This window comes from Dipodomys spectabilis, unplaced genomic scaffold (assembly GCF_019054845.1).
Source record: "Dipodomys spectabilis isolate Male_0828 unplaced genomic scaffold, ASM1905484v1 ptg000363l, whole genome shotgun sequence".
In the NCBI taxonomy this organism is placed as follows: Eukaryota; Metazoa; Chordata; class Mammalia; order Rodentia; family Heteromyidae; genus Dipodomys; species Dipodomys spectabilis.
The window spans coordinates 5198449-5222734 of NW_024871040.1; the positions used below are offsets into that span (position 1 = coordinate 5198449).

Below are 24286 nucleotides of genomic sequence, written 5' to 3' on the forward strand. Positions count from 1 at the left end.
GAGGCAGGAAATGGCCTCCTTAGACTGACTTTAAAGGAGATGAGAACCAGAGCAGAGCAGAGCAGCTAGCCCTCAGTCATATCCCTCTAGGCTTAGGGTAGGAGTTGGGGGCCAGGCATGTGGTGAGAAGGCCTTAGGCAATAGCAGAGACACCCTACTAGGGAGTGGGTGCAGGTCAGAATATCAACAGAAATGACACAAAGCCATCGAGCTGCCTCTCCTCTACATGAATACTGCATCCGAAGAGGGGGCTAGGGATCCACAGTTCACTTGGTCAAGGTGAACCTCCTGGACTTCTTTAAGCCTTAAACAGGAAGTGGGGGGGGGGAGGGGGGGAAGCTGATGCCCCATTCCTTTGAATAGAAGCCTGTCTGGACCCCCCAGGATGGCACCAGCTAGGATTCAGACCCCTTTGGATGAGACAGCCAAGGTAGTTGGGCCATCTCTAGGGACAAAAGGCTTCCTTTTTAATCTTTTGACCTATTGGCTTTCAAAGCTCTAAGAGGGGAGCTGGGAATGTGGCTCAGTGGTAAGAGTGCCTAGCATGCATGAAGCCCTGGGTTCAATTCCACAGAAAAAGCCAGAAGTGGTGCTGTGGCTCAAGTGTTAGAATGCTAGCCTTGAGTAAAAGAAGCTCAGGGACAGTGCCCAGACCCTGTGTTCAAGAGGGGGTATGGTGTGGTGCCTCTGCCTGCCAGGCCTGTCTCCTCTCCCCCCACATCTTCCCACTGAGCTCCCATCCCACATCTTCCACCTCCACAGTCACCAGGCCCCTTCCTGGTCACCAGATCCTGCCTGCCAGCCTTCCCTTAGCTGAGTTCTCACAAAGACCCCACCCCTCACTCTCTTTCTGCTCAAAACCCCCTATCCTGACCACTCCTTTTTCACAACCTTGGCCCCTGGATCCTCGTATTGTATCTAGTAGTCACCCCACTTGTTCACTGTCCTAGCCCTGGGACCCCTGGAATATTCTCTTTCTACCTGATCCTGTCCAAGCCGCCCTACTCCTGTGGTCCTGTTGGGGTACTTGGCCCTGCTTGTGCTCTCTAATCCTCTGGTCCATATTGATGGCTATCAAGGGTCCTTACACCAGGGCTCCTCACATACACAGCAGAGTCCTGACCTTTCTGCTTCCTTTGCCTTTCCAAACCCAACCTCACTCTAGCTGGGATTCTTTGAGGCTCTTCAACTCCATCTGTATCCCCATTATCTCCCTCGCCACCCTACCATGCAGGACCCTCATCATGCCACTTCTTGGATCCTGACATTCTTGCTTAGCCCTGCACCAGCATTACCTTCTTCACTCATCACTGGTGTGACTCTGTCCCTTCTCCTGCCTAGTAAGGGCTATCTCCCCACCCTGCATAAGGCCCTACCCTTTTCTTCAGTGGTCCCTGAATAGGATACATCTCTACCCTGGGTTCCCAGCCATGTTTTTTTCTAGTCACCCTGGCTCTAAGATTACTTTCTCCATTTTTGTTGCAAAGGTGAGGTCAGCTCGCCAGGAGCCATCTTCTCTACTTCTGGAAAAGGGAGTAGAGGCATCCCTACTATGGTGCCCCATCATCCTGAGGTTTAGTCACTTCCAGCTCTTCTCCCTTTGGTCATGCTGACTACAAGAACTATCCCCATGCAAATGTGCTTCCAGCCTACAGCTAGGCCTAAGTGATAGGCAGGACCTGAACAACTGGTTCCAGCTTACCTGTCTCTGGGCAGCAGCCCCAAGGTGGACTTGACAGAACTTCACAGCCTGCTCCAGTGCAGCCTCCTCGTCCACCTAAACAAGGAGATGATCAAAATAGAGGACCTGGGACATGGTGCTTGGCTTCCTCCCAGACATGTTTGTTAGGGCAGCACAGGCCAGCCTATGGGCGTTTGACTAGGGGTATGGGGAGAACTCAGCACAGAATTTTCCTCACTGATGACTAAATCCAGAGCTCCCAGGTCTGTCTTCCAGGTGAAAGTTCTAGCTGAGGGTCCATGTACCAACTATTGGTATCATGACTTGGGGCCAGCCATCCTTCTAGCCACACTAAGTTACTTTCTGTGGCTATTTATGTTGTTTACAAGAGCTAAAGCTGACAGGGAAACTCAGACCAGACCAACCAAGCCTCTAAATTTGCCTGAGAGCTGGGTGTGGTGGTATACATCCATAATCCCAGGAAGTATAAACAGGAGAATAGAGAGTTCCAGGCCAGTCTGGGCTATGTTTTTTGAGAACCTCTCTTAAAAACAAAAAAGTTTAGTTGAAGCCCAGTTGCTTCTAGGTGTGGCTTCTGACAGACAGACTTCTGAGCTTCTTGCTCACTTGAGGGGCAGATCTGATGGTGATAGCCTTGGGCAATGCCAGACATAATCCAGAGCCCAAGAGCCCAAGGCACAAGGAGTTCAGTCCAAAACTCCAGAGGTGAAGGGGTCACTCTGGACAAGCAATGGGCAGGCCCTGAGGTAGATGGCCATATATGGCCATCAAGGCAGGGAAAAAGGCAATACAGGGAAAGGCCAGCTTCACTACCAGCAAGGAAAACAGTAGTACATTGACTGTCTTCTAAGCAATTAACAACAAAAGCAAATGGAAGTTAGCACTTGACATTTTGAGAGAAGATTAATGTATGTGTCTATACATCACAAGACAACAACAACAAAGCAGCAACAAGAACAGGATGACAGCTTCTTTGGGCCACAGTGGTTAGCCTCTTAAGCTCAAAGGATGTGCCCCAAATGTATCCAGATGGCCTCACTGGGACAGGGACAGGGGCGGGGGCTCATCTTCCTGTGCTGGACCTGTAATACAGATTCATTCATATTCCTTAAAGGCACAAGTTTTTAAAACTGATTGTTTTGCTTTCTCATTGTAGAAAGCCTCAAAAGCAAAAAGAGGGGATGTGGTGGGTATGATAACTGAAACCCACCCCAGGGGCAGGCCCCAGTACATCTTGACACTCAGGAATGAGCCTCCTAGAGAAGAGAAAGCCAAGGACCCAGGTAGAGTTTGTGGACATCAAGTCTGTGGATAGGTACAGCCCTGGGGCCATCTCATTGCTCACCTACCTGTTTGATGAGCATGTAGGTCTCTGACATGATTCTCTCAATTCGGCCTAGGTCGTAGGCCACACCTTTCTGGCCCTGCTGCCACACTCGGTAGGCATCCAGCAGGAGGGTTTTGCCTGACTCTGTGTCCTCCAGAAGCTTCCTCTTTCGGCTGGGTCGTGGGGGTGTCTCTTCTAGGTGGCTGCATGTTCTGGCCCCAGTGGCAGGAGTGGGAGCTGTGTTGGTGGTGGGGGTAGGGGGGCCTAGGGTGAGTGGAGTAGGCTGCTGCCGGGCACTGATACTCAGTTCCTCTAGAGACAGCTCAGCAGGCCGACTCTCTGGGCCTCGGTCCCTTGGGAGATGGCTCGGCAGCAGGGACAATGGCCGTTCCAAGTCTATGCGGCAAACAGTGGCCTCACCGGTGTCCATGGGCTCAGTGGACCCCATTCGTGGACTCTCTCTGTCCTTCTGCTCCCCACCCTGGCCTATACTGTCTCCTGCATCCATGGCCATAGGCTGGTGACTGAAGGTGCTCACTGTGCCCCCTGGCTCAGGCTCTGGCCCTGAGACATCGGTCAGAGGAGACTTCTTGGGGTGAGGGAGTTTCTCCTGGTCATCCTCGGGACTGGTCTTGTGTGAGATATCGGTGGTCATTCTGGCTCTGGAGAAGCCAGAGGCCTTGGGTCCTGGATGTTCTGACCCCTGCCAAGAAACCAGAGACAAGACAGTAGGGTCTCTCCAATACAAAAAGCACCTCATTGTCACTGAGCTCAACTCAATGACAATCTTAGCTATGGACATCTACTCTACTAATTGGCTAGGGCTTGGCCTCGAGCATCAGAGGAATAAGTCAGGCCTAGAGACTTGTCCTAAGCTCTACAACAATGGCAGTTAGAGGGGCTAATGGGACCTTTATTTACTGCTTGTGAAAGCCTGGATCTAGCTGGGATGTGACCACCTGGCTCTCCTGTGGAGTAGTGATGTAAGCCTCAGGGGGTTGTGTAGGAAGGGGATTGGGGCCATTGCTGCTTGTGCTTATTTCTGGCCTTGTGTATGAGGTCTGAAGGAGGGGTGAGTGCTGAGCAGCTGCATCAAGCCCCAACTACTACACTGGGCATGGGCTCTAGAGGTGGCAAACAGGGTTTCCAGCAGCCCCACCCACTGAGAGGGTACTTCAGTTCCTAGGCCTCTGGAGTTGGCTGTGCAGTGGGGTCCTGCTGCACCTGCCTAGGGGTTGGAAGATGCACATAATGTGCTCATAGGCCTTGCTCTGCCTGCTGGGGAGTTTGGCCCCATGGATGGTCATCATCACTCTCTTCAACCATCAAGCATGTTGGGGCCTCAGTAACTGCGTGAATACTCATTGTTCCAGCTGACCTTTCGGCCTAGAAGTGGGAGTCAGGATGGGTTCTGCTTTTCCAGTGGGGACAGAGAGACCTGCCTAACATGCAAGCAGTACCATCAAGAGCACTGCCTGGGGAGGGTCTTAAAGCACGTTTTATGGGCCATGGAGAGGGGCAATGGACAACATACCTCGGTGAGTTCACTCAGTGTGTCTTCTAGCACCTTCACAGTAAGGATAAAGGCCCGCTGTGCCAAGACCTGACGGTCAGCATCTCGCAGATATTTCCTATGATCACCCAGAGGTGGCCAGAAGGAATGAGAGAGTGTTAGATACCACATAAAGCTGATGGGTAGCAGCCCAGGACATTATCCCTGCCCTGAGAATGTGTGTATCCCTGTATCCAATCTATTTTTTGAGGTCTGCTTCTCTGAAGGTGTCCACTGCATCCCACAATCCCATTTCCACAATCAACAGGTCTCTGAGTTAGCTCCACCTTGCTGAGCCCTCTGGACTAGCTGTAAGCAGGGAGGGCCACAGTAGACTGGCCCTGCCTGTTGCTCAGGGGTGGGATAACGAGGGAGGCATAGTTCTTTCCCTCTCAGGCCTGTCTTCCTGAGCTTGTGGCATGCTACCTGATAAGCCACATGAATAAAACCAGAACAAGAATCAGTGCAGGAATAGGAGGATGGTGATCCAGGCTGAGGCTTCACAGCCTTGCACCTCCTGGGAACCCTTCATCCCTGCATGTAGCAGATGTTATATGCCCTCCCCCTTTCTGGCTAAGGGATTCCTGGCTCCTATTGAAGTCCAGGCATCATTGCAGCCCACCTAATCATTATTGGCTTTTGCCTCACCACCTGATAGTATCTCTGAGAGCTAGGGGGAGGGGAGGCTAAGTTGTCCAGGGTCTCAATGTGGAAACCACATTGTTAATCCCAGGATGCTTGAAGGTAGGAGTGGTGCCCTGTAGGTTCTATGCTGAAACAAGGAAGTCATTGAGGAGAAACTGGTGGCTGGGCTTCTAGACCAGTGGGCTCAGGACCAAACTGAAGCAGTGGAGACAGCCCTGGTAGATGGCCTGGTGATGGCAGCAGAGGTATACACTAGGTTACTCATGTGGATGGCCTACTCACTTGCCCTGGTCTGGGGTCCGCTGCAGCATAGAGGACACCTTCAGCAGGGTGCCGTGGTCCCGGAGCTGGGCCAGCACCTTGAGCAGTAGCACGATGGAACGGTTCATGTGCCAGGCGAAGCTGCCTGGCCGGTCAATCTCATCCACGGGGATCCGCCAGATGCCCTGTGGGACAGGCACAATGGGTTATGAGGAGGACTGCTATGGCCAGAGTCTCAGGGACACCCTCCCTAACATCCTCTAGAACATGCTAGAGGCATACTACCCAACTGGGGACTTCATGGCACCCTATAGGAGGAGAGATGCATGACTACCTCAACATATTCTCTCCTTACTAATAGTGGCAGATGAGACACGTGGTTCTGGCTGTATTATGTGTTTACTGGACCTGTCCCCTACAATGGCACTCAGGTGCAGAGCTACCTGTCTGCACAGGTGCAGACTAAGCCATATGGGCAACTCTCAGAGGCCGAACTGATAACAGAAAGGGGGCCATGGAGACCTCTGGCCACTGCTGTAGACAGGCTCTGGTATGGCCCTGCTCTCACACAGTCATTCCTGGCCGTCTTAGAAAATCACTCGCAAGGCTGGGTGATGGTGGCTCACCCCTGTAATCCTACCTACTCAGGAGGCTGAGATCTGAGGATTGTGGTTCAAAGCCAGCCTGGGCAGAAAAGCCCTCATGAGACTCTTATCTCCAATAAACTACTCAAAAACTGTAAGTGGCACTATGGCTCAAATGGTAGAGCACTAATCTTGAGCGCAAAGAAGCTCAGGAATAGTGCCTGGGCCCTCAGTTCAAGCCCCACAATTGACACCAAAAAAAAAGGATGAAAGAACAAAAGAAAGAAAATCACTAGGATGCCCAGGCCTCAAATACCTCAGTAACAACGTTTTGTTCTGGCAACAACATTCCTCCTACTGCCCTTGGCTATGCCTAAATACTGTGGCACCAGGTATTCCCTAACGTCACCAGCTAGAGTCTGGTTCTCTACAGCCCTGATAACCAGCATAGCATCTGACAACTTGGGACCAGTCAAGGTTTAAGGGGAGGCAGAGATGACAGTGGGATGGAGTAATGAGTAAAGGAATATTAAGAAGGCCTGACTTTGGCACAGTACCTCAAGGAACTGTAAAGAATCAGCAAGCTTTCAAATGGGACCCTGTAGTCAATCCCTGGAACAATTCTTGCCTAGAATGGACTAGTGCTACAAGTGACATGGCCTCTTCTTCTTCCTCCTAGCATGGGCTAGGTCCATGTCAGGCTGCAATATGGGGCTCTAGGGACTTTGGTTACCAGCATGGAGCCTCATGAATGTCTAGGTGGTATCCCTTCCAGGCCCTGCTCACTGCCTGCTCATGGTATGTGAAGAGGCCTGGACCCATACTGCTCTAGCAGTCCTGGGAAGGGAGCTAGGACACCTCTAGTCCTCAGTTGTTCAGGCATGGAAGGAGCTTAAACCCCTCATCTCTTAGCCTGTGCCCTCCACAGTGAACCACCAAGCAGACAGATGAGTAACCTACGGACTATGTAGAGACCTCACACCACCTTCTGCCCTCAGTGGCATCCATCAAGAGCAAAGCCAAGTTGTCCATACATGCTGTGCAAATACCAGTGAGTGCTGTGCCTTCCTCACATGTGGGTCTACAACAGCTTGCAAAAGCCACCACATTTGAGGTAGGATGGATGCACTGAACTATAGTGGCCACTATTGGAGTCAAGGGCCCCAGGCCTAGCATCTTCCTCCTCTGTTCCCAGAACTGTGGATGGCCTAGGTATGATTGCAGTGGCCTCTGAAGGTGCCGTCCCTGCAGTCTGCTAGGCCTGTGAGGCCAGATATCGGTGTCCAGGTAGTATCCATGAATGCCAAAGTTCAAAAGAAGTGGTGTTATTCAGAGTCACACAGCCTGAAGACTTGGGATTGGCCCTTCAACCACCCACAACTTTGAGAAAAGGATTCCTATAGGCCTTAACCACCAGCTGTAGTAGTGCCTCTCCACACCAGAGAGGGTAAAGTCCAGGACCACATGCTGTGTGAGGTATATGAGAGACCTGCAGCTTACAGGTCTCATGTGTTAGGCAAGAGGATCTGGAATATCCCTGGGTTTTTACCAAATCTCCCTTCCTGTGCAGAGACCCTGATGACTTAAGTCATGTGGGAGTCTGTACTCTAATCTGGTGTGGACAGTCTGCCTGCCATCAGGGTGTATATGTGAGGAGAAGCTGACTTTTCCAGTTTTCCCCTGGTAGTACCCCAAAGGCAGAGAGGTAGCCCTGCTCCCTCACATTCCGCTAGGCTCCACACTAGTGGGGCTGGGGTACAGGCACTAGCAGGCTTGGGGAAGAGGAGGAGGAGGAGAGAAACAGGAGTACTAGGAACCTCAGACACCTGTTGACATTTCAAAGGCTATTAAGCCTTATGGTAAAATAGGCTGAGGGGTTGCCTAGACCCTAATGCTTATCTAAACCCCAATACTGCCAAGACTTGAGCCATATATCCGAGGAGCTAACTACCCCTGGAGGGGGCTTGTTCATCTATTTAAGGGTTAACTAGTAGAAAAGTGGTGATTGGGTGGGTTTTTAACTAGGATAGTATCCTAGATTGGGTAGGCTTGCGTTGCTTCAGTTCTGGGTCACAAGGGCCTTGACACAAACCTGGCAGAGCAGGACAGGCATTCAGGCTGAAAAGGGCTTTCTGTATCTGGCTAGGCTCTTGGACCAGACAAAAGCCATCTCACCCCTCTTGCCTGAAAAAAACAGGCCAAGAAGGTGATGTCAGAGATGAGCCACACTTTGGCTCTTAGCAAGGTGGTTAGAGAAGTATAGCAGTTTTGGTAAATGGTGAGGGACATGGGAACACAGAAATTCTGCAGAGGAGCTCCAGATTCTTGCTCCCTAGTTCAAGATGGAAGATACAATGTATTTGTGTGTGTTAGGTGTGAATGAGCACATGGAGAAAATCTGGAGGACTCACCAAACAGTCACCAATATGCTACCTAGAACCGTACGAGGATAGCCTGGTACTGTCAGCCCATCTGGAACTGGGCACCAGCTCACCTTTACCAGTTAGGGGCAGAGGCTGACTCCAACTTGTTGAAGTTAATGCCCCAGGATCATCCATGCACCTCTTGGAATATCTAGAATGTTTACAGGACTGTTTCAGAAGCGGCTTGACCATGCTGGCCAAGCTGCATGCTCTGTCTCTCCTGCCTCTCCCTGTTCTCTATTGCCAGCCTGTTGGCACTGGGCTCCCATTCTTAGCCTCTGACCTTTGGGTCAAGTGCTTGCTGTGCTAGGGATTGAAGGAAGGACAGACAACTCAAGCCTTCTTTCTAGGCAAGGACCTGACCCCTCTGATGGCAACAAAAAAGCTTCACAAGAGAAAAAGGACAGATTATGGCAACAGAAGCATGTTCATTATAAGGGAAAAAAGAAACCTACACAAGACAGAAGTTCTTAAAGGCACATGTTTTCCAATAGGCTGGAACTAGGCAGTAGAAACCCATGCGGGCAGATGCTTCTCTACCCCGCTCTCCGTCACTGGGCCACATGGTCTGCACCTCTGTGAGCACTTGGATGCTAATAAACAAATGCATACACCAAGAAACCTGTGTATCACACATTCTAGCACATGGTTTGCATCCCTATCTCCCATTCCCTTTAGTAACATAACATCACAGATCTCAGAAAGAACAGAAGACCACACAGATCAGGCAGTGGGTCCATGGAAAACCAGAAGGGAATGACAGGTGCCCTAACAAATGCCCCAAACCAGCCCTAGAGACATGAAATGCAGCATTTTATAGTTGCATGGGTTTTGCTTTCATCTTGGTTCATTTCTTGGCCTTTCCTTGGGAATGGTGGTACTAAAAGATACAATTCTTTGGGCTCTGATTGGTTTGAGTGCCCTTGTTCACTTATTTGCTGTTTATTCATTTACATGCCTTAGCATAGGGCTCTTGGGATCACTGGGTACTGAGCACCATTCCCTCCCCTTCTCCTGAAATGGGCTCATTTCCTTCTACTCCCACATTTGAGCCCTGCTCTGCCCACCCACCAGTCATGGAATAATAGCCAGCAGGTAAGCCCAGGATCTCAGCAGGCTTCCTTCTTCCAGCAGAAGTCCTTAGCAACACTACCTCTTCTTCTTAGTGTGGAACTTGGTGCAAATTCAAGGTAAGCCACTAAGGGCAGGACTAATTCTTGTAGCCATGAAGCTGGCCATTAGAGACAGCTGGCCTGGGGGAGAACAAAGCCACCAGGTGGAAAGCAAGCCAACAACTGCCACTTCACCTGAGCTAGGTAGAGCCAGGCTTTTGTATTTGCGGCTCATGGATGGTCTAAACCTGGGTTCTTGTAGAGGAAAAAGGAGGAGCCAAAACCAACCTCCCAATTACTCCTCCCACATCTGACTTATTCAGGGCTAAAGTCCTAGAGAGAGCCAAGGTGTTGGTGAGGTGCTGTGCCAGCCTGGTGAAGACAGGCACCCAGCAAGCAAAGACACCTGTTCCTCCATCTTCCTTATCATGGCCACATGAGCAGAGCCATGAGGCTCAGCCCCCTGACACCACCTTAGAAGGCACAGATGTGGGCCTCAGGAAGGGCGTGGGTGAGGAGCCAGGAGTAAGCAGAAGGGGAGCTAAGTCAAACCCGATGAGAAGAGTGTGGGCAGCAGTGCCTGAAAGGAGACCTGCTGAGAGCAGATGGGAGGGGGGCCAGCACTGGGTGCTAACACTCCCACAGAATCCAAAAGACAGGATGGAGCAAGATCACAGATTTGAGAGAGCCAAGAGCAGAAGCGGGAGCCAGAGCAACAGACAGTCCCATGAGGAGAGCCCTTCCCTGAGACTGTCCCCTCCCACCTCTGCAGGCACACATGCTGTCTTCAGATCTGCCCCTACTTCTTTGGGCTAGGCTCCCTGGTAGCCAATGCAGCTGGGAAAATGCTTGCATGGGAGAGCCAAGGGCAATTGGAGCCCACACTGGCAACCTCAGAGCACTTAAAATCATGAGACTGTACTCAAAACTCTTCCTGCGTGCTAAATCTTCATCCCAAGTAACTCAGCCCACCCCACCACTCAAGAGTAATTCTAGGATCCTCAATGGCAGATGAAGTCAGAGTCAGACAGACTCCAACAACTTAAATAATTTGTAGAGCCTCAGACTCTGGGCTGAGGGCTTAATACAAGTTCCTCAGCCCTTTCCATAGCCTTGTGTATCTTCCCACTGATGTAGAGGCAATGGAGCTTTAGAAGCTACAATCACAGAAGGGCAAGCCTGGGGTTCCAGGGAGAGTGAGCACAGTCACTGTGGTTTGGGGACCCCTAAACTGTTTCCTTTCAGCTGAAAGCTGAGTAAGTGGAGGTGGTGGGTTAATGCCTAAAACGTATTCAAAACCAGGTGCCAGTGAAGTTCAAAGCACCTTGGGCAGAATAAGTCTTTGAAACTCCATGTCCAATTAATCACAAAGTACCAGACTAGAGGTGTAGCTCAAGTGGTAGAGTACCACCTATGATCAAGAAACCCAAGCAAACTGGACACTGGTGGCTAATGCCTGTAATCCTAACTCAGGAGGTTAAGATCTGAGGATCCTGGTTTGAAATCAGCCTGGGCAGAAAATTCCCCTAGACTTTATTTTTTTGGCAGTTATGGAGCTTGAACTCAGGACCTGGGTGCTGACTCTGAGCTCTTTTGTCCAAGGCTAGTACTCTACCACTTTGAGCCACAGCTATTCTTCTGGTTTTTGAATAGTTAATAAGTTAAGATTCTCATGGGGACTTTTCTGCCTGGGCTGGCTTCAAACCACAATCCTCAGATCTCAGTCTCCTAAGTAGTTAGGATCACAGGCATGAGCCACTGGCATCTGACTCCCTAGATTCTTATTTCCAATTAACAAGCAAAAAGCTGGAAGTAAAGCTATTGCTCAAGTGGTAGAGTGCCAGCCTTGGGCAAAATACCTAAAGGACAGTACTCAGGCAGAACTGAGTCCAGTACTGAGTCCAAGCCCCAGTACCAGCATAACAACAACAACAACAAAAGCTAAGCAAGAGCATGAGGCTCTGAGTTTAAGCCCTGGTACAGAGGTAGGGGAAGGGAATACTATTCATTCACAAGGTAACTAGAAAACATGGGGGTTTCAGAGGGGAGGAATCTGGAGCCTGGTGAGCTGGTGAGGGAGAGTCCACTAATGGGAATCTTGGTGGATGGTATCCTACTTGGAAAGGCAAGACATGTAAGTAGCTCCTGCAGTTGCAGAACAGTATGTAGACAGCTAGTCAAAGCTGTGCTTGGGCTCACAGCTTATTTCCTGCAGACTGTGGCTTGGGACCTAGGCTCTTCTTTTCCCAGATTCCCTGGTCAGCCCACACTCATGAAGAGCTTCATGTGGGCAGGAAGGGCTTGATACACATTCCTGTATCCTTGTGACCCTGCACCCCAGCATGGCTGCTAGATGTAGCCTTTTCACTCAGCCCACAGCCAATGTATCCTGGCAGCCTGAGGCCACAAATTCAAATGCTTTCATTCTCACAGTACATCTCATCTCTCTCTCCTCTGGATCCCCACTCAGGCCACTGGCTTTACTTGTTTTGTTTTTTGTTGGTTCTGGGGCTTGAACTCTGGGCCTGGGTGCTGTCCCTGAACTCTTCAGCTTAATTTGAGCCATTTGAGCCACAGTGTCACTTCCAGTTTTCTGGTGGTTCATTGGAGATAAGAGTTTCACAGATATTCCTGCCTGGGCTGGTTTTGAACCGCGATCCTCATATCTCAGCCTACTGAGTAGGTTGGATTACAAGTGTGAGCCACCGCTCCCTGCTTGTTTTTCTTTTTTCTTTTTTGCCAGTCATGGGGCCTGAACTCTGGGCCTGGGCGCTGTCCCTCAGCTCTTTAGCTCAAGTCTAGCGCTCTATCACTTGAGCCATAGCGCCACTTCCGGCTTGTTCTGCTAATGTGGTGCTGAGGAATCGAACCCAGGGCCTCATGAATACAAGTCAAGCACTCTACCACTGAGCCACCTTCCCAGCCCTGGATTTTATTTTTTGGGATAAAGTTGTTTGTTTGTTTTTTTGTTAGTCATGGGGCTTGAACTTGGGGCCTGGGCACTGTCCCTCAGCCCTTCAGCTCAAGGTTAGCACTCTACCACTTCGCCACTTCTGCCTTTTTCTGCTTATGTGGTGCTGAGGAATCAAACCCAGGGCCTCATTCATGCAAGGCAAGCACTCTACCACTGAGCCACCTTCCTGCCCTGTTTTTTTATTTTTTAATGACACGTTCTTACTATATAGCTCAGGCTGGCCTCAAGCCTCAAGCTTGTAATCTTCCTTCCTCAGCCTCCCAAATGCAGGGGTTGGAGGTATATACCACCATATCTGGGTCTCACATCACTTCTGACAGGATAGCTCAAGGCTATCTGTCACCTTTACAAATCCCACTTTTCAGTTATGGACTCTCCTTAGAGCCTCCTCTTTGTGCCTATAAAGGCACAAATGTCTCCTGGGAAAACAAGTGCCTCTGGGAATGCCAGAACAGGAAAGGAAGAGGGGCAAAGGCTGTAACCCAGTCAAAGCTGAACTAAGTTGGGAAGGGAATCAAAAAACACTGTACACCCACAATGGCAGGGACACTCTTAAGTATAGTATATAATCAAGTCAGTACTTGTCTCCCAGAGAAGAAAAGTAAGTTCGAATGACATGCTCAGGATGCCCAAAGACTCCCAAAGTGGGATCACCTTGAGTCTCTCCCCATACTCTCACTTCCAAAGGAACCAGCTGGCAGTGAAACCTCCATTTTACATATATACATATGGAAACAGTAACAAACAACCACTTGTTCTGAGTCAGAACTGGAGTCCCACTACAGGATAGGCTTGGATTAGAAGGTCTGCCCATGAATGAAGTGGTTAATAGGTGGCCAGTGTCTTCCACTAGTATCCTCAGGTGCCTCAGTCAAAATTAAGCACACTGTATTCTGTATTAGGAAATGGCCTCCAACCTTGGTCCTCCCAGGACTTAGCTTGTCTGCTCTAGTCATCTCCTGCTGCCATCCCCACAGGACTCAGATGTGGCTCCTTTCTCTAACCTGAATTTTTAGGATCTCACCCAGGAGCATGCTAGGCAAAGCTCAGGCAAGAAGGCAGTAGAGGGAGTGGCCTCTTTTCCCAAGTAAAGGTTGTTAAGGGCACAACAGAGAGACCATGAAAAGACAGAGCAATGAACTGCTGATGGGAGGATGTGGGGTATTCAGCCTGACGAGGAAACAACTTGACCACTGGGCAGCTAGCAATGAGTTCTCCCTTCTCCAGCTCACCCAGACTCCCCATGTCAAGATCCCTGAGTCTGCATGGAACCTTCTTGGGTCCTAACCAGACTATTCAGGTACTGCCCACCAGGTTGCCCTAGCATGACCTCAGCAGGTCATGAACCTTGGTTTGAACACTGGTTATAGACTGAGCTTTTCAGAGGTATCCAGGTAGGAGGGGCTGCATTGCCCCTGGCTCTGAGACTTATGATCTGTGAGATACCTCAAAGTCTCAGATAGTAAAGCTCCAGAGGAAAAGAAAACTCAAAGACAAGCTGGGGGCCAGAAAGATAGAGACTGTAGCTGATTGCTTATTTTGCCCGCAGGCACATTGCCCAGAAAAGGAATGTTCCAGATCAAAACCTCAACTCTGGTTAACCTTGAGGTAAGTCAGTTCCATGAACTCCAGGAGTCCCACCTGTGCTCCCAGAGCCACATCTGTCCTTCCCAGGATGCAGGGAGCCTCAACACCTAAAGATTCAGGGTTCAGAAATAGAAGGAAGGTGGGCTGGGAAGGTGGCTCAGTGGTAGAGTGCTTGCCTTGCATGCATGAGGCCCTGGATTCGATTCCTCAGCACCACATAAGCCGAAAATAAAAAAGCCAGAAGTGGCACTGTGGCTCAAGAGCTGAGGGACAGTGCCCAGGCCCAGAGTTCAGGCCCTCTACTGGACCCAAAAAAAAAAAAAAAAAAATGGAAGGTAATGGGTCCAAAGAAAAAGGATTCTGAGAAGTGTTCTGGGAAAAGCTAGAAGGAGCTGGGAAAAAAAAAGCCTCTGCTGGGCAGGTGGAAAATGGGCATCTGGGTTGACTCTCCAGAAAAATATTGGGTGAATATCCTCTTTATGAAGTTCTTCTGTCTACTTAGGCTCACTCGTGGGAGCCAAGGGAAAGGGCATGAGATAGTAGGCTGGACTCCTGGAGGTGAGATTTGGGTGTCTAAGCTAACACAGTGGGGGATGTCCACAGTAAGATGGGTGATCAAGGCTTCCCAGACAACTTAAGCTTTAATAACTCTGTTCAAAGAAAACAGCATTGTAAGTACCCAAGGGAGAGTTAGCTCCCTGGCAGAGGGATTCCTACAGACCTTCTTGGCAGGGAGCAGAGTAGTGATTCAGTGCTTAGAAAAGGCGAGGGCTGGGAGCATGTTGGCATCCCATTCTCAGAAGCAGCAGGCATGGGATATAGGAGCAGGCTGTTGTTAGCTAAGGACCAGCTGGCAAGTGGTGGCTGGAGCTAGAGAGCAATGAAGTCTTTCAGCAGGGTTGAGATCTAGGGCCTTTTGATTCTCCCTCCTCCAGAAGCACAAAATTTTATATGGGTTCAGGACAGCCTCGGAGCTGAAAAGTCCACCTCAAGCTGAATCAGGATCTGGACAGTGAGCAGCAAGCTCAGGAGCAGTTGTGGGGAAACGAACAGAATCCCTAGCCTTAAGAATCACCTGTACCCACAAACCCATACAACAAACCACACAAACAGCAAGAAGCTATCTGAGAAGGGAGAGGATAGAGTATGAAGGGATAGATTCCGTGTAGTATCTGTGTAACTGAGGCTGACTTCATCTCCTGGAGTCCTACAATACTCACAGGGTGCCCACCCAGCTTCTCCAACACATAATTTCACTTACACTTCTCTGTGGGAGAGGGGACAACTTAGCAAAGCTGACTATAGCAGAATTCAGCTTCCCGGATTCTTTGTACTCCACTTGCCCCTAAGTAAGGAGAGCAAGGACTTGGGTTGTAAGTACCCCACAGATGCTCCTTTCTGGGACCCTCCTTCTCAGGAGCCCTGGAATTTAGGTACAAATCTGTTTCCAGGTAGTTTCCCTAACATTTTAATGTCCAGAGGAGCTGAGGGATCCCATCTCTCAGGCAACACTTTGGTTTCAGTCCTAAGTGGGGGAGTGGGAAAAGGAGACCAGATCGAAAACCCCTGGGGGCAGGAAGTTTCTACTTGTCTACCTCAAAGCCATCTGGGAAAGCCTCTCAGACTGAAGGGTTATGCGGAGGCCACCAGGGGCGCGGAGCCCCCACTCACGCCCCCATGTGACTCTGGTTGTCCAGGCTGGGCTACTAAGAACAAGGGATTCCCTGTGCCATCACTGGTAATAAGTCCTCGAGCAACGCATGAAGGGGCTGGGGAAGCCTGCAATTTGCCTGCAGCTGGCGCCTGCCGTTTCCAGCTTCTTCTGCCAAGTGAGACATGGAGCACTAGGTCCCCTCCCCCTCCCGGGAAAAGCAGAACCGACAAACAACCAAATTGCGTGGGAAGGGTCCGGGGGCCACCTGCCAGTGGCCAGCCCCGCCCCCACGTGCCAGCCCCACGCCCTGGACCCAAACGACCCGGACCCTCCAAACTCACCCCTTCTACTTTGAATGTTTAATGCAAGGACCTGGCCCGGCACCGAGCTCTGAGCCGGCGGGCACTTACAAAGTGCTGGCACCATCTTCCCGCCCCCGCACACCAGCTATTTATAGCTATGGAAGCGCCACGCCTGGGTGCCGCTGCCCACCCGGCTTGGTGGCCCGCTCACCATCCCCGGGAGCGGCTCCGCGCAGCTTCTCCTCGGCGCCTTCTACCGCCAAGTTGCTGGAGCGAGTGGCTTTCGCTTTCGCGCGGTGCAGCGCGGCGCGGCGCAGCGCACACCCCCGCGCGCCGGCTCCCGGCCCGGGCTGGTCGGGCTGGGCTCGTCCCGGGCTCCCCGCGCCAGCGCGTGTACGGTCTCCACCAGTGCTGGCCGCCCCCGCGTGCCGCCGCCGCCTAGGCCAGCCTGGCTGCCCACCTGATGTTGAGTAGCGCACCAGCCCAGCCCCGGCATGGGGGCGCCTCACCCTATCGCTAGAGCGACTTCCTCCGCAGTGGAGTCAGAGAAACCACAGCCCGCCGCGGGCTTCCTGCTGCACCCGAGGCGGTGGGCAGCAGCTGGTCAAGCCCACCCGGGAAGGAGTGAGCCAAAGCGCAGAAAAGCAGAAAGCTAGGCAGGCAGGGAAGGCGAGGTGGTCGTGCAGCCCTGGCCCCAGTACCCGCCCTTGGCTGTGGGCAAGTTCCTACCCGCCGGCTCCGCCGTGGCATCTGTGCAGGAGAGCTAGGGCGGGAGCTGGGCCATGGCCGCGGAGGCTCCCTAGCTCCAGCGGGCCCGGGGCGGGGCGGCAGAGTCGGATGGGGCGCTGCGCCGGCGCTCATCTGGAAGCGGGCCCAGCAGCGCAACTGACTTTTGCAGGCCAATCCTGGTGGGGTCCCTGGCCTGGCAGCTGTGCAGCGGTAGGGGGGCTGCCCATCTACTGTGGGGCATGGGGCATCTTGGGCACAGTTCTCAGTACAGGAAGCTCAGACAGGGCAAAGTGGGGCAGTCAGGAATGTGTATGTGTGTGTGTGTGGGGGGGGTAGTTTGGAATGACAATGGCTGAGGCATTCAGAAGTTTTCCTTAAGCCACAGATAGTATCTATGTGAATGATGTTCCCTGGAATTATGCCCACAGTGCCCTGTGATGGGCAGAGGTGTGGGTGTGTGGGGTTAAAAAAAAAGGCCACAGCCGGGCGCTGGTGGCTCCCGCCTGTAATCCTAGCTACTCAGGAGGCTGAGATCTGAGGATCGCGGTTCAAAGCCAGCCCGGGCAGGAGACACCGTGAGACTCCTATCTCCAATAAACCACCAGAAAACCGGAAGTGGCGCTGTAGCTCAAGTGGTAGAGCGCTCGCCTTGAGCTGAAGAGCTGAGGGACAGCGCCCAGGCCCAGAGTTCAAGCCCCACGGCAGACAAAAAAAAAAAAAAAAAGGCCACATTAGCTATGAATTCTGGAGTAACATCCTTGAAAGGGGGGGAGGGGGTGTGCCATGGGGAGTGTGTTTTACAGTTGGAAGGTGCCTCATTTTCTGGATGTGCTACTAAGGCCCAGAAAGAAGGTATTAAGCTGGGGTGCGGGGTCAGAGGGAGGGATGCTAGGCAGGGTAAGTCTCAGGATCCTCTAGGATCTGATTGTTCAAGAACAGCATGAGCAGCTTCGTTCAAGTCTCCTCTTGGGCCACATCTTATCCTCAGGGCTGGCCAGGATGCTCCCTCCCATTCTGAACCCCATGTGAACCCCAGAGATAGCATCCAATGACCCCTCCCCCACTTTCAAGTACAGCTACAGCACCAGAGGAAGGACAGGGCTGCCCTAGGCTGAATCCTGCTGGGAGCTGGTGAGGCCTTAAGTGAGCTTCTTCTACAGATGAAGGGTTAAGGAAGGCAAAATCTCCCTCCAGAGAAAATGGCAGTACCCATAGCACTAGTATATAGACAGCATCTTCCTCCCAGTGAGGCAGGTTGCCATGGAACTGTCCACCAAGTATTGGTTGATCCTCCTACCTGCCTGAAGAGAATAACGCAAGGCAGAAATGGGTCACCCTATGTAGGTTACGTGGAAGAATGTTGCTCTTCTGTAAGTTTTTTGTTGTTGTTGTTTGTTTTTGGTCAGTTGTGGGGCTTGAACTCTGGGCCTGGGCACCATCCCTGAGCTCTTCAGCTCAAGCAAGCGCTCTACCACTTGAGCCACAGAGCCAGTTCTGGTTTTCTGGTGGTTAATTTAAGTGTCTCACAGACCTTCCTGCCCAGGCTGGCTTTGAACTGTGATCCTCAGATCTCTGCTTCTTGAGTAGCTAGAATTACAGGCGTGAGTCACCAGCACCTGGCACTTCTCTAAGTTTTTTTAATAACCTCAGAGCTGGGAGCTCTTCCACCCTCCCCATAAACCCACCCAAAGGGCTAGATCCACCTGTCCAGTCCTGGTGACACTTGTTCTAGTGACAGCCCCTCCTTGAACTGGCCAGTTCCCATTTTTCTTATCCTTGGGCTAGCTCCTGCCCACCAGTATTCCTAAGCTGTACCCTGCCAGGTGCCCCCAGTATGAAAAGGCTAGGGTCCAATCTGTCCCTTGTAGCCCTGTACCTTCTGCCCTTGGAAGGTGGCTTCCCTGCCCAGTACTAGAAGAAACAGATGTGGGCTTCTAAAATCCACTCACTTTCAGGGATATACTTGAGTATAAGCCACCTACGGGTTATTAAGGGAGGACAAGAGCCTTCAACTGAGTTTTCCTATGGTAGGATCTCAAATAAGGACTTCTCAATCCAGCTGCCACTCAACTCACAGCCTCTCACAATCCCATGTGAGATTGTGACACAATATACATGGGAACACTTCAGAGAGCCTGAGCACTAGGCAGTTACACAGCAATATGGCCAGTATAGCTAAAACCTATCACCTAGGGCTGGCTAAATCCAGAGTCCTCAGTTGTTAGAGCAGATACTATCACTAGGTGCCAGAATGACACTTGCACCTTGCAAAGCTCATGACCTCACTTCATAGATTATCTACTTCCTGTAAGATCAAGTCAGACCAAAGGAAGCTGAGAACATGTGCTCATCACCTCCAGGCCAGGAAGAAGCTGTTATTGGTGGAAAGTGTCTGGTTCTCTGGAAACCAGTGCCCAGCACCCAGAAGGCCTACAGACCTACCACTAGTAGCACCTAGCTCTCCACAGCATGCTTTCCCTGCCATACCAGCTCCGAAGGGGCCAATGGGCTCCCATAAACACTTTGACAGCACCCCCTGACCCTCTCTGCCATCCATAGGCTAGCACAGATGTGCACATTGAAGAGGACAGAAGGTAGTGGGCTTGGTGGGCTTGAGCTAGGTGCTTCACAGCAAGAGGGAGGCCTGTGGTAAGTGAGGAACATGTGGAGCAACATGCCTGGGAGAGAGTCTGCTCACAAGGGCTCTCAGGCTTTGTGGGCTCTGGTCTCTCGGACCCTGTGGTACCACTGTTCCATGTGATGCCCTGTACCCCAAGCCTTGGTATATGTCAGTGCTCTCCAAAGCTTCATGAGACAAGCAGTCATCTCTAGTTGAGGCCCAGTATGGGGAAGTTCTGCAAAAGTGAGGGTCACCTTCCTTGTCCCTCACAAAGGGGAAATACTTGAGGCTCCTAGGCGTCATGTGAGAGCACCGAGAGTCAAGGCTGGTGAATCTGCCCACTTGGCATGCTTGACTTACTAGCACTTTAAGCAGGAGAGTTCCACAAACCCTAACTGTTCACAAAGCACCTGAACATCCAAAGCCACAGACTACTAACCATTTCCATGGTCAGACAGCTGCTTATCTATTTTAGGGCCATCCCTGAAAATCTAAGAGGCTGAGGGCTCCTGTCTGCCAGCTTCAAGATCCAGGAGATCAAGCTGTCATTACCATACTCATTTGTGGGCCAGCAGGAGCCCACTTACAGTATGGCCACAGGCTTCTTTAGGTACAAGATTTGGCCTTTGATTCATGTGACCAATAAAGTTTAAGTGACTTCACAACCCCAGAGTGGTAGGTTTCTGGTTTTATGAAGCCAAGGTCCAGACCCTAAAGCTGGATTGGGCTGTGCCAATGAATATCTATACTACTTTTTTTTACACACACACACACACACACACACACACACACACACACACACACACACACACACACACACACACACACACACACACACACACACACACACACACACTCTATAGACTGCCAACCAGTTGGAGACATAGGTTTTACTGCTGCTCATCTGCCTCTCTGACTGGAGACACTAACACTCACAATATAACAAAGTCCCCTACTGGGTCTTACAGTCCACACCATCCAGTTTCCTCCCCCTCCCATCAGAGTCAACATAGGGTAAAATAGGCCTCTTCTACCCAGGTATCCAAAACTCCTCCAAAGCTGTGTGGTTTAGATGCCCCAGCCCCCACTTGAATACCTCAAACAACAGCTTTTAGTACTCAGACCAGAAGAGGGAAAGAACATGTACCACAGAGGCCCGTGTGTGATAGAGACCTTGGTATGTTCCTCTCAGGCAGTTTCTGGCCCCAGGGACATTTGTGGGCCACAACCTGTTACCATGGTAACAGGGGCTGCTCCAGGATTTCAAATCCAATGCTGTCTCAGAAGCAACAGCAATGTGGTCAAACTTTCCAAATAGGAAAAGCAGGGGGGAAAAAAGAGGGAGGAAGGGAAAAGTGGAAAGGGAGAGGGAGTTAGACAGACAGAAAGCCAACCTAGAAAGTAAGCCTGGTCACTAAACTAAGCAGAATGGCAGAGAGAATGAGTGCTGGCTAGTCTTTTGGGGACAGGGCAGAAAGGAAGCCTATACTTCTGTCAGGGTATATCTCCCCTCATTGGGAGCTGGGGGCCAGAAGAGGTACAGCCAAGGGGGTGGGGCCTGGCCCTTCCTGCCCCTGCTGGAGCAGTTGCCCTCTCATTTGTTTTCCATTGGGTATATGAAAAAGTTTCTTTTGGAGAAAGGTCTGGAAAACCACTGACCTCATCTGACTGGCCCACCTTTGGAAATGGAGAAACTGAGGACAAAGGGTCAGGACCAGAAAATCAACAGCAGGACTAAACTTTGAGAGTAAGAAAAGGATCTAGCTGGAGTTTTCAGATGCTCTGGGCTTCTCCTGCCACATGCAAGCCTAACCTATAAGTTCTTGGCTTAAGGCCTCAACTCTGTACAATATAATGACATATAAAGGATAAGTCCTCAGGTCAGAATGTTTTCTTTTTTCTTTTTCTTTTTGCCAGTCCTGGGGCTTGAGCACTGTCCCTGAGCCTCTTTGTACTCAAGGCTAGCATTCTACCTCTTGAACCACAGGGCAACTTCCAGCTTTTTCTGTTTATGTGGTACATAGAAATCGTACCCAGGGCCTCATGCCTGCTAGACAAGCACTCTACCACTGAGCCACATTCACAGCCCCAGAATATAGGGTTTGAGGGTCAACCAGGGCCTCCAGAAAGTTCTGGGCAGCCCTAGGCTCACTGATACCATGAGAATCTACCTCAAGCTAAATATGATGGCACCTAACCTCCCACAAGGTCATATTCATCTACTGGAGCAATTGCAGTAGGGATATAAGAGGTACTGTCTGAGCCCCTTGCTTGGGTTTTCATGGTCAGGCCCACTTGGAGTAAGAGCCCAGTGTTCTAGGGGCTAAGTGAACAAAGTGGAGGCTGCCACTGAGATATCTCCCCTCTGAAAAGGGCATATTCTTACAGTGACCCCCTCATCTTTTCATCCTAAAGATGCCCTCCTAGAAGCCACAGACTTCACTTAACCTTTGCCCACTCTGTCATGAGCCTTAACAGGCTGCCTACCCTACCTCACTTTCCAGACCCGTATCAAAGGCCCCACATATTCACTTGTAAGTGCACCTCTGCCCTTGACAGGCAGTGTCTGGCCAGCACTTGGGTCTAAAGCAGTGTGTTCTGGAAGGACAAAACAGAAGATACAAGGATCTGCTCCAGCTAAGACCACTGTGCATGTGTCTCAGAAAAACATGACAGGACCACTTGTTTCAGGAGCAAACTGAAAAATAACTTGCAAGTGGGAAAAGAAATCTACACCAAAAATGTTCTTCTCTTCAGGAATGTTAAACAGAGAGCCCTTGATTGGACACTAGGAGTGAAGCAGAGCAGAGCAGCTGAGAATGGAGAAGACCAGACCTGAGGTCAGAAAGGGATGTATATACAACACTGCAGGCCCAGTGGGGAAAAAACAGTGCTCTTGAGAAGCTGGGTGGAAACTTTGGTGTGGAAGCTTGTCCATAGGATGTGGGTCCCCAGTCCTGGGCTCTAGAGTGTACTACTCTCCAAGTTATGGCTAAGCCACCTTCTGGGCTTCTGTAATCCTTGGAAAACTGTCCTGAGGAATGAAACCATGAATGTCAAGGGCTTAGGAAATTATACTGCTTTGCCCAAGTATTCTGGCCTTGTCACAATTCTGAATTCACATCTTGAGGTGAAAACTGTCCCTGGTCTGAAAAGAATGTACACAAGGAAAGAACAGTCTAAAAGTTGCTTGCATTTGATTAAAAAAATTTTTTTTTTAAATTCTAGCCTAGCGTGGCAAGTCTTTGAACTATGATGCGGTCTATTGAGGGAAGGATTTGGGCATTTGTGGCAATAGTCTTGCCCTTACTTTGCCTGTTTCCTCACTATAGGCTAGCTCTTGGGCTCTTGGATAAGGTAACTGGGCAGTTCCTCTCAGCCTACTGCCTCTGGGACTCACCCATTCCCCAGACAAGAAGGGAGATAATGGAGAGAACTTCAATATCTGACCCACGCCAAATCTAAGGCTGAACAAGCTTGAAGCTCTGAAAGTTCCACAAAGTCTACAGAGCTCAGGACACAGAAAGAAAGGAGAGGTTGGGCAAAATCTCAGAATCCATGAAGTGTGCTAACCCTTTTAACATGCTTCAAAACAGGAATCCCTCCCTCCACCTTCAAGAACTTGAAGTGTTTCTTTTGTTTACTCTCCTTGTGCAACTGGCCCATGGATCATCTCAGCAGTACTAAAAATAGCACGATTGCAGCAATTCCTACTACAGCCAAGAGACTCATATTTCCTCAATTTAAACTCTTTCCCTGCCTTTATGTCCTCTGATTCCCACTGTGACATGACTGAGTTTCCTTTCACCAAACCAGTAGTATGGCCCTGCCGCACATCTCAGGTCATCTTAGAGATGAGGATGCAGCTCAGCCAGGCCAGGTGACCTCTCAGCCTCCAGGAGGGAGGCCAAGAACAGAGAAGCCAGCCAGAGGTGGTATATCATTGGTGACTCAGCATTATGAGGGAAGAGAAAAAGCTACAACCAAGCTAAGATTATTTCTTTTGAGAAACACATGATGGGAGATTTGAAAGATAAGGCTACCTGGGGTGGGACAATAAGCACCATTCTCCCAACATGGCCTAGTGTGGTATTCTCACTGAGGCTATTGCTTATCTGTCAGTAACATCCTGCTGTGTTAACCACTGGACAGGCATAGGAAACACACAGACCAAGGGTTCTGAACCAATGGGTTCCTGACTCAACTCCTTAGCCCTCGATACTTTCTTACCTCATTACAGAGCTTGAGGTCCTTCTTCTTGCCTGTCTCTACCATTTCCCACTGTCCATCCTTTCTATTGCTACTAATTTGGTTTAAAACACGTAAATCCTAGCTTAGGTATGGACCTCAGTTTCCCATCTGAAAGGCAGGAAGGCAATGAAGAGTGGCTCTCAGTGCAGCCCACACCTTATTCCAGCCACCTTCAATTCTAGATGCAGTTGTGGCAGTCTTGAAGATGCTTTTCCACCCATACCTTCTGTCTTTGTGAGGAAGTTCATACTTTACACCTGGCCCAGAAGGGTAAGGCCCTGTGTCCAGCCAGGCAAATATCAAGCATACACCCTGAAGCTGTGCATGGCTATCCTTCAGCATGCACCCATCTATGTCTACTGCTCACTCTGCATCTTTTGCCTAGAAGAAAGCCTGGCTCCGCTCTGTCCTTCACAAGCATATCTGATCTTACCCTCTTATCTTTCTCAGTGTCTGCTCACCTTCAAGTGACAGCACCCATGCTTCAGGAGGGCTGGAGGGCTTAGGCCTGAGGACCTCAAAAAGCACATGTACAAATGACTCCTAACAGAACTCAGGCGGGG

General features: G+C 50.6%; 1 protein-coding gene across 1 annotated transcript in view; it reads right to left on the bottom strand.

The window, feature by feature from the left end:
* The window catches only part of Cabin1 (calcineurin binding protein 1), a 147688-nt gene that overhangs the window by 10757 nt on the left and 112645 nt on the right, over positions 1-24286 (bottom strand). The window contains exons 30-33 of the mRNA XM_042666163.1: positions 5509-5672; positions 4564-4660; positions 3052-3732; positions 1703-1777 (exon numbers count right to left, since the gene is read on the bottom strand). Coding sequence (XP_042522097.1) covers positions 1703-1777; positions 3052-3732; positions 4564-4660; positions 5509-5672 — 1017 coding nt within the window. The remainder of the gene's footprint in view (positions 1-1702; positions 1778-3051; positions 3733-4563; positions 4661-5508; positions 5673-24286) is intronic.